This window comes from Mus pahari, chromosome 2 (assembly GCF_900095145.1).
Source record: "Mus pahari chromosome 2, PAHARI_EIJ_v1.1, whole genome shotgun sequence".
NCBI classification, from domain to species: Eukaryota; Metazoa; Chordata; class Mammalia; order Rodentia; family Muridae; genus Mus; species Mus pahari.
Window position 1 is genome coordinate 77,478,192 of NC_034591.1, and position 11,221 is coordinate 77,489,412.

Below are 11,221 nucleotides of genomic sequence, written 5' to 3' on the forward strand. Positions count from 1 at the left end.
TGGAAAAAATTGAAACTCTAATTTGTGATTATTGGAAATGGAAATTGGTGCTGCTAATATGCAAAACAGTATGGGAATTCTCAAAAATAAATCCAACAATTCTGTATGCATTAGAACTAAAAGCAGGTGTTTGAGCTTGCAATTTGTATACCCATGCTCACAAGCTGTATTGTTTACAATAGCCAAAGACGGAAACAACTTGAGCCAGTGAGTTTGCACAACTGGTAAAGGCATTTACTACCAAGTCTGATAATCTGAGTTCACTCCTTGGGACCTGCCTTCAAAAACAATGGGCTTCTGACACATGCCAAAGAGAGGATGAACCTTGAGCATATTGTGCTAAAGGAAATGTAATAGTCACAAAAGGATAAATTCTGCTCGGCTCTACTTGGGTGAGGTGCCTACAGCATCATAGATATAAGGCAAAGGCAGAATGATGGCTACCAGGGGCTGGGCTTGAGAGGGAAGTGATGAGGAGTTAATGGACAATTGGCTATCATCTAGTCTTATAAGTTCTGAAGGGTTTCTAGTAACGGATGGCAGTGACAGGTGTCTAACAACAGAATGCATTTAAAGAAATCACTGAACTGTACATTTAAGATGATGGAAATGGCAAACTTCAACTTATATGTATCTTATAAAACATCAAAAATAATTAAAATTGATTTGACTATTGAAGGATATGTTATTTGCATTACACACCCATACACCCATACACACACATATACACAGAGCACTCTACTCCATAGTTTCCTTTCATCTTAGACTATTCCAGTCAAGAAGAGGAAGGAAAAAAAAAGTAATTATTTGTGCTTGAAATTGTCCAAACACTTATCTAATTTCTCATCTGGCTAAAAAATGAAATATATACTAAATAAACAGCTTGTTTGTTCACTCTGACAGCCTATAGCAAACCTAGCCATTAATAAAATATCTGGGGTATACATTTCTGTAAATCATTCCATGATAATCAACTTGTTTGTTTGTTTTTAAACAGGTCTCACTATGTAGCTCTGACTGCACTGAAACTTGGTGTGTAGAACAGGCTGGTCTGGAACTCACAGATATTACCTTGCTTTTTGGCTCTTGAGTGCTGGGATTAAAGGTGTGTACCACCATACCTGGCTGATAATGAGGAGTTTTAGAAAACATATCTTTCAAAGACAAAAATCAAACTAATAACAATCAAAATTTAAAATTAGAAAAATATAACAAAAACACCACAAACCTATAAATTATAGCATAAATTGTTTAAGAAGGTATTTCCCTCTGCCATAAAAAAAAGCTGTCTACAGATGTTTTTAAAGTTACCTACATACAAAGATAGGAATAATATGACATAATTTCCAGATATCTCCCAGTTTGTGGTACAGAAAATCAAACCCAGGGCTTTGCACGTTTTCTCATCGAGCAACATATCTAGCCTCAAATAAATTTTACATAGATGATAGGTTTAAGGCTCCACCAATTAAAAATGGGCAAAATCCTTAGAAATGATCTTGTATCCCAAACAACTAACTGGAAACGAAATCTATCAAAAGTCTTTCAGGACAATTAAAAGGCGTATAAAACCCTGACCCTCACTTAAACAAGTCCATACTTGCAGATATAAATTTAGCTTTAGTTTGAACTAGGAAACTAGGAAGAACTGGACCCTTGCTAGAAGACAGGTTGAGTTTGCCTATCAGGTGCAAGCCTGAGAAGCCATGTGGCTGGAATCAGCTCAATAAGACTGGCTACAGCTTGGCAGACCCTGAAGCAAACAGCTCAGACTTAGATGAAGCACAGGCCACACAGGCTGTCCAGGAATTTGTGTGGAACTCAAGCGTAAAATCTGTTGGATAGGCACCTGGGGCCTGAAGGTGGGTGGGGGTTGAGCATGGGGAAGATGAAAGTGAAGGCAGAGAGCTTTGGTTCCGGTGGAAATCAGTCCTAGAAGCCCAAAGCCAGGTTTGTAGACAGTGAGAACTCAGACAAATGGAAACATAAACTAGTCAAAGATCCCAGCCAGATCTGACCGGATGCCAGGAGGAAGAAGGTAGACAGCAACAGGCAGAGGGGCATGGGAGAACATCAAGGGCAAGCTGCTTTGATGTGAATCTGATCAATGGAGTTGGGGGTTCCTGTTTTTGGCTTCCAGCCTAGAATCTGAAAGAGAACAGAGTATGGACTACTTGCCAAGAATGTTCCTGTTCCTGTGTAACTTGCAGAGGCATGTGTTTGTTTTGCTTCAGCCTTACCGAAGTTCCCCTTCACCCTCTGTTCCCCTAATTGTTTCAGCAGGGCTGGTTAATCCCAAGGGAGCAATCTGGGGAACAATGACATGTATTATCTGAGCTACTGTAACTGCAGTAAACTTGACACATGGTCATAGCAGGTGTTGCTCTATAGCTATTGTTTCCTTTCCCTTCAAAGAAAGACACCTGGCTCTCTGTTGACTTAGGGCAGGCTGAAGAGGGACTGTAGTGGAGAGTGAACTGTTACCACAGAAGGTATTTACTAAGACCCAGGGTGCTAGCAGTCCTGCTTTATTGCAGAAACATCTGAAGCAAATGAAATGCCCAAGAGAGAAATACAGGGCACAGCCTGACTATGAGGAGAACAGCAAGTCACAGAAGAAGAAACTCTACCTCATGATGGTGAAGCAAAGTGAGGAATGGGGGCCCTTATTGGTTCTTTGTCCCTGTACCCAACCCTCTCCTCCATCTAAACCTGGGCTCTAATGCCTCCACTGGTACCCAGCAGCCTCCTTGCAGGCCCTCCCTCCACATTCTTACCTCCCCAGATGAGCACCAGTGACTAGGTTCCTATCTGTGTGACCTGCCTATATGGACCTTCTGCTCCTTTGCCTTTGAGAACAGAGGACTGCTTTGCTCTATCTTCCATCTGTACTGATCCATTTCATTTTTGATGAAGGCTGACCCCTCCCAGACTGCAACCAGTTACTATTTTCTCTTCCACTTTATGCTGATCTTCCAGAATCAATCTAACTAACAGTTAGACAGTTGTTCATCCCTAACCACTTTGCCTGGATCCTTATAGATGGAGCTGCTTGTGCCGTGTACCTATCTCAGAAGGTATATCTTATCTGTTAGTTGTGTCTGTTATTCCCTTAAGAAAAATCTAGTGAACCCACACCATCGACATATAGTATCTAGCATTCAGTACTCAAAATTAGTATTTTGGAAAGTAGCAGGTTGCAACTATCAATCCATAAAGTACTATTTTGAATATAAAGAAATGAGTATAATTTTAAAACCACCTTTAAAAGAATCAGTGAGGAATTTATGAGTCTTGTAATAGTTCTGTTTTGGGGATTGAAGCAAAAGATTCTGAGTAATAAAATGATAGCAAAAATGGAAGTTGCAGATACACGAAAATATATTGAAAACAGCTAAGCATATCTTGCTAGACATAACACAAAAAAATACACTAACTTACAAGCTGTTCTTCAGCAGTTACGTCTTATTTCTAGCTAAGAATACCCAGCAGAGATGAATAATAACTGGCAATCACCTTTCTTTCTCCTACTTAAACTCTTTATGCTAGAACAGCAGCAAAGTCTACTTCAAACTAGCCATGCATGTAATTATGGGGTAGGCTAGCATCTCCTCAGTTTCCTATCAAGTGAAAAAGTAAAACAAAGTTAAAATAAACTTGTGCCAAACCAATTCTTATATCATTTTTTGGGACAATCATATAATGTTACTCAGGGGAAAAAAAAAACACTTTTGGAATTTTAATTACAGGTTAAATAATTACTGTTTTTGCTTCCATGAAACAACAGCTCCACTTACTTTGAACTTTCATTCTCTGAAAACAGCAGCTGCTCCTACGTCTTCCTTCTCTACTGTGAATGTAGTCTTGTAGGAGTACTCTTACTTGAAGATGTGTTTGTATTATTTGTTTATTTATGTGTATATGTGTGTAATGTCATGGTGTGTTTGTGTGTGTCCGAGAAGGTGAGAAGGCATTCGAACCCCTGGTGAGGGAGTTGCAGGAGGTTGTGAACCCCTTGATGTGAGGGATGGGAAATGAACTTAGGTCCCCTGGAAGAGCAGAAAGGGCTCTTAACTGCTGAGCCATCCCTCTGCATAGTCTTTCTTTATTCCTGTTTTCACATTTTAGTGTTTATGATCTTAATATTGAATAGAGGAGGTAGCCTACACTCAAAGTCCAGTAAATACACTATGAACTGTCTTTTACTCTCATTTACTTTCTTTCTAAAATTTTCTACTTTAAATTTATTTTCATAGTATGTGTGTGTGGATGTTTTGCCTGCACATAGATGTGTTTCTGTCCTGTGCCTGGTCCCCTGGGAAGCCAGAAGGAGGTATCTGATTCCTTGAAATTAAGAGTACAGACTGTTGGGAACTACCACGCAGACTCTGGCATCAGACTCAGGTCCTCTGGAAGAGCAGCCAGTGCTCTTAATGATTGAGCTATCTCCCCAGCCCCTTTATTTTACCTTCAGTCTACCAACCTAGAATTTCTTATTACAGACAGTATTAAAGACATATTATAGTTCAGATAATGAGAGAAAAATTAAAACTTTATACTGTAAACACTGGTATATATCTTTGAAGACTTAGGCCTATTTTTGCCATTTACCTTAAATATAGTAAACATAAAATTATCATCAAATACTACTTAAAACACAAATTGTTCTCACTCAGAGTTAAAAAATTAAGACAGTCAGAGAAAGGCTTTCAGTAGATGGCATGGCCTAGTGATTCAGTCCTGAGCTCTGTGAAGCTTAATTTCCCTTACTAGGCAGTAATCGCTTTGATATTACCACCTATGTTTGCACAGAGTCCGTAGTGACTCTGGGATGCCACCCTAATATGTCCACAGTGACTGTACTGCTGAGATTAACCATGATCAGAATGTGCAGATTTAGTTTGGACGAAACCAGGATTTAAAAACAAAATAGTAACAACAACAACAAAACAACAACAACAACAACAACAACAACAACCACCACCACACCAGACTGATAGGCTATCTCAGCCTGAAACCTGCTACACAGTGTGTTGAAGAGCTGAACACTGGGGACATTAGTCACTCAGCTGTACCTGGCATTCTGTGACACACGTCTAAACTATCAGTGATTGAAGTAAGTCTAACTTTGTGATGACTGCAAAAATTTAGTTTAAGTAAATAAATAATAAGTAAATAAAAAACCCTATGTTGTGTGTGTCTTTAAAATGTAGACTTTAAAATTAAGGCAAGAGTAAAATGGACAGCATTTTTAGTTTGTGTGGCTGTATGATACTCTATCACAGTGGTTCTCAATTTATGGTTTGTAACCCCTTTGTGGTCAAATGACCCTTTCACAGGGAACATCTATCAGATATCCTGTATATCAGGATATTTACATTATTCATTATATATTCATAAATATATACATTATACATTATTCATAACAGTAGAAAAATTAAGAAAAAGTTATGAAGTAACCATAAAATAATTTTATGGTTGGGGGTTACCATAACGTGGAGAACTGTATTAAAGAGTCACAGCATTAGGAATGTTGAGAATCACTGTTCTAGCATATTTTAGAGGCCTTTGAAGTGGGAGGATATTTAGGTCAGAAATGCAATAAGGAAGACTTGGTACTAGATTTTAGTCAGGTAGCTCAAACAGAAAATATAAAACATCCTAAGGACATGGCAGGTGCCCAGTCACTGGTGACATCACCTAACTTCTGTCCTAAATTCTGTTAATTTGACCTGCAGCTACTAATAGTTGTTATTCTGGACTTGTAAATGCTAATAAACAATCCTGAGTTCCAGAAGCTTATAGACTACTTAGCTTATTATCCACTATTATCCAGAAAATGAGCAAACAAGGCTTTTTCAGGGTGGTGGGGACTGTACACACACACACACACACACACACACACACACACACACACACACACACACGATCTCTGTATTTGTGACTGTGGTGCTGAGGCTGAGCCTAGGGCCTTGTGTATACAAACAGCGTTTCATGCCTGGCTAGGTTTAAAAATTTAGGTTCCTACTTTAGCATCAGGCACTACTGAGAATTAAACTCTGAATTTAAAATAAAAATCGTAGTTTAGTCTTTCAATTGTAATAAATATAAAAAATAATTCCTCAAGCACCACATAAAACCAAATGTGATGCCGTACGCTTGTAATCTAGGAACTCGAGAGATAAAAGCAGGAAGATCAAAAGTTCAAGGTTATCTTCAGCTGCACAGTAAGCCTAAGACTTACAAGGCTGTCTCAAAAAACAAAAGACAAAAGAAGAAAGGAAAAGGAAAGGAAAATAAGTAAAATGGACAAACAAACCCAAGGGAATCTTAACTCAATTCCGTGTTTTATAGCAGATCAAAATAAGACACAATCAATCAATTAATAAATACCTCAGGTAGAAAGGTGATAAAGGTCTTTCATCTTCCTGTGAGCTAAAAGGAAAAACATGTGAATTAATATTTCTATTAATACAACATCTATATTTTACTAAACTCTGTTCTACCTGTCACAACTTGTGGCATATTACTGCTGATCTTACATTAGATTCAAGTTAACAAAACACTCTCCCGAGGATCTAACCGGCATCAATGACGCCTTCAAAGAAGATAGGTCATCAGATGTATTCTCCGATAAGATGGTTCTTTGTCAGTTTACTAACACTAAAGTAATTTACACCACACTTCCAGAAGCAGCTTTTTACTATATTTTCCAGCAAGTCTAGCTAGATACTCATATGACACACAACCCTTTACAAATGACGGCAGACAATTATTCTTGCAAAGTTAATTGTAAAAGTAAGATAAATGATGAAATACTTCTGTTTAGTGCGGGATACTTACGAGAGTGATTTCCTGGAAGAGAAAAACACATTCCTCTGAGGCAAATCTCATGGTATTTGTTCTTCTGGGGTTGCTCTACTAAGTATTGCGGCAGAGTAAACCATTCCAGGAAGCTTGGTGGGTAGAGCGGGTTCAGACCCCAGAAACTTGTGGTTGCACACCTGAGATGGTAGGCATCTCCCTGCTCCCTGCCAAATTCCTGGCCTGGACCATGTGTCACACTTCACACATAAGCAACTCTGGTCCCATAACAGAGTTTTTAATGCTAATGCTAACGAAGTACCTAGAGGCCCTGAGGGTTTAGCCAATAAGCTTCCCTTCGGGGACATTCCTCCCAGCAAAAGGTATTTAATCTCCAGTCCACCCTGAGAAGTTAGTATGGTAAGCATCCATTTTCTACAATGAATGGTCAATAAAGAGTTTGGAACCAGGGACTGTTTCTTTCATTGAAAACTGCCATGGGGATCATGGAGCAGGCCTTTGCCTACAGAGCTGCTGTAGAAATCTCCCATAGAAGGGCCATCTGCGCTCCCAGCCTTTAACAGTCACAAAGCTAAGGACCTTCACTGATGAGCAAAGCTAGAGCTGCCATTCCCTCCCCCAGCCCTGGGCTCGGGTCTCTGACTCTGCTCTCAACTCCTCAAGACTCAGTGGAGCATGAATGTCCAGGAGTTTGAGAGCACCCGGACCCGGCCTCATAGAGGGCCTGTGGACCCCCAACATTTCGTTCCAGAGCAGTGGCTGGGAGCCCAGAAGCCAGGGAATACCAACTCCAGCTTCCTCACATCTCAGCCTGCATTTTTCTACCCTGGAGCTCAGCACTTGGCTCCCCGGTTTGCCTCCCCAGTGGCTATGGTGAGGTGGGACTCAGATCCACAAGTATAATCTGATATGGATAACAGGAGAGGACAAAGTTCCAACAGTCCAAGTCCCTCAAGATGGAAATAATAGGAAGCTTAATATAAAGGCATTTAACTTTAAATGTAAAATACATGCTAACATTTTCTTTAGCATGCTTTTATTCTGGTGAACTATCTTTAATTATAAAAGCACAAAGGAGTTTCTCCTGCTAACTCCATTTCTTTAGCATAATTCATGAAAATGGAGATGTTGGATTCAAGTGGCAATATTAAACTGGAAGTAAACAAGATCTTACTTCAGTGATAAAATCTCTCACATACACACTTGTCCCTCTCTCTGTTCGTTCTCTCTCTCACACACAAAAACATATACACAGAGACACACACATACACTGTCTGTCTGTCTGTCTGTTTCTCTCTCTCTCTCTCACACACACACACACACACAAACTCAAACACACACATTGTCCTAAGAATTGAAAATTGTTACATTCTAGCTAGACTTGGGCATGTACAATTTGACACAGTATTTTTCAATCTCCTATGATTTTTGGTTTGCAATTTTAATCTTGTTTGGATGTTCTCTTGCCCATGTTGTCAATAATACCTACTGTTCATAGCATCTTTGTGTTTTCTGTGCACATGCACTCATATACACAGGCATAAATTAGCTATGCTAATTCTTCCCATATGAAGGGTGATGCATCACTTCATTGCAGACTAATGAGGATGAGCTGGGGGTAAAGCTGGTACCGTTCAGCTGGAACATTTAAGAGTTAGAGGTGACCACTTCTGAGAAATAAATATTCAGGTTGGCTGGGATGAAGTTATCTGAAGCAATGATTTTGTAGGGAGCAACCACTTTAAGCTAACCTCACAAGAAATTTGCATGTTTAAGTATTCCTAGAATACACTTGACAAAACAATTGGACTTGTCCTCTAATCAAGGACTCTATATCAATGAGATATTATGGCCAACATTGTGCTAAGAAAGCTACCAGTATAAACCTGCAATGATTTCATGTCACAGGAGAGGAATATTGCCTTGCGTTTTGAAGTGAGAGCTGTTAACACTAACATAAAATAACTTACAGTGAATTGGCATGCTTAGCATATTGTACTTTTGTGGGCATTAAGTCAGTCATATTTGTTTGTTTTTAAGTGCTAAAAGTTTGCAAGCAATATTTTATGACACTGTTATCTACAAAGTTTCCATAGGAATAAAGAATTGGAATTAAAATATCAATCACAGAAAAACTCAATTTTAACTAAGCTTATAATTTGGTTTTGAGCCACATTTGGTTTTAAGCACATAGCTGTCTGGGCCATGTTGCCAGATAGTACAGGACTCTGAACAAAGTTGTCTTCCTGTGCCTTCCACTAATGTCTTTGTTGTTAGGTGAGTGCTACACTACTTTGTAGCAAACAAGAGGCAGTCTTCTTTTCCTCCTCTTCCTTCTCCTCCCCCTCCCCCTCCTCCTCTTCTTCTTCCTCTTCCTCCTCCTCCTGCTCCTTCTCCCCTCCTCCCCCTCCTCCTCCTCTTCTTCCTCTTCCTCCTCCTCTTCCTCCTTTTTCTCTCTGTACATAACTCCCACACAAATGCAATGAATTACTTATTGCCTTTGAAGCCTCATAGAGATTCTCACTTTACTTGCCCTCATTTATCCAGAAAAGTATGCTCAAAGTAGGGGCATATCTCATCCAGGCAACAGTGAGTGCAGAAGACTGAACAGGTAGGGAAGCGACCCCAAAGCGGCAGTGCAGACTGTCCTTGGTGGGGGCTGAAGATGTTAGTTCTTGGCTCCGTGTTGTCGTTATCTCTTGGCTGGAAGCTGTATGTAAGAATGTGATTGAGAACTGGGCAGAAGCACTGGATACCTGATGGCTGGGCCATCCAAACTGACCAGCTCATTCTCTCCCTATGGTTCAGTCCAGTGCCTACCATAGATTCTTTAAAAATGTCCCCAAAACTAGCAGCTTAATGGTATCCTATGCTCAGAGACCCTTCCTGCTTACAGGAGCTCGGCATTCACTTTCTAAAGTTCCTACTATGAATCTATAAAAACTTCTTTCTAAAACTTACCCTCAATGGTTCTCAAAGTTCATTCTTTGAAGTCTCTAGATAAGAACCTGAAAGCTATTGGCCTTGAACCACTTAGGTGGTCATTCTGATTTCTTGGATCCTAGCCTTTGAGGAAAAACCATGCTGTTCTCAAACACACCCCAATATTACTCTATCAATAACTGGCTAGTGCTGAGTACAATTTATTTTTATACCCCACCCTGTTTTGGTCCTTGTCTTCTAACTGATTTTAATTATCAAAATAGCTTATCGTGGGCCAGGGATGTGGTTAGGATGTTTGAATGTCTGCCTGGAACTGGCATTAAAGGTGTGGGCCGTCATGCCAGTCCAAGAATGTCTCATGATGGTAACACAAGTTTAGATCATAAGCTAACATTGTTTTAGGCTATGTTGGCACAAAGTAAATTCATCAATGAGGCATGAAGTCAGAAACTACAAATCATAATGCTGTCACTTTAAGTGTGTCAGTTTTTAAGTGTTCTAAAAAGAAATTAAAATAAAATGAAGTAGACTTTGCGTTACATTTTATGGATAATTAGTATATATCAGAATGCAATCCATGTATGGAAAAACAAAATATGAAAAGAAAATGAGGGTAAATAACTCAAATTGATTCAATTATGGACACATTTCTTCCTTTTTGCTCTTTAGAAGTGCTCTTGCCTGAGGCATAGTTATATAATTTTTGATAAAGTTGTGCATTTGAAACAAATAAATCACAGATTTTAAATTAATCAAATCAGTTAACTTTGAAGAATAATTAACTATCATGACTTTGGAAGTCACTCTAAGTCAAAAACCACCAAGGACAGTGCTTTTTAACAGCACCAAGAAAATGAACTGTTCCACAAAATTTATGGTTCAGAATGGGAAACATTCTAAAGGTCTTTATTTCTATACAGTTGTTAAAACAAATACATTGTTTTGTCCTTGGCCCCAAACTACCTGAGGATAAATTCCTGACTGATGTTCATTTTCTGACAGTCTTAGTTATGTCCAAAGACATTGAATGACTTCACTTAAGTTCTAAATTAAGTATAATCCTTTGCCTGGATTCTAAACTTAGAATTCTGATTCACTTTTAAGTTTGAAAAACAAGCACATACGCCACGCCATGTGTGGTGTGTGGATGAAGAGGGGAGCTGGGCTGTGAGGCTGTGCAGTGACAAGCTCTAACAGTTTGGACAGTTTGGAATTCATTTGTTTTTTTCATTGTTGTTGTTATTGTTTCTTTTTTCTCTTTTTCTTTTTTTGCTATTCATGTAACATAAGGAGATGCTTAGGGTGTATAGTTTCTTAAAACAGCTGCTATGGGGAGAATGTTTAGCACAGACCTCAAAAGTCCACATCTAAGAACAATACCTCTTCTGGGCATATACCCAGAAGATCTTCCAACTGGTAATAAGGACACATGCTCCACTATGTTCATAGCAGC

The 11,221-nt window shown here is 39.2% G+C and overlaps 1 protein-coding gene across 2 annotated transcripts in view; it reads right to left on the bottom strand.

The window, feature by feature from the left end:
* The window catches only part of Fam13a (family with sequence similarity 13 member A), a 91,772-nt gene that overhangs the window by 67,311 nt on the left and 13,240 nt on the right, over positions 1-11,221 (bottom strand). For both annotated transcript variants that reach the window (XM_021190462.2, XM_029534931.1), the window contains exon 2: positions 6,394-6,435. In XM_021190462.2, coding sequence (XP_021046121.1) covers positions 6,394-6,435 — 42 coding nt within the window. The remainder of the gene's footprint in view (positions 1-6,393; positions 6,436-11,221) is intronic.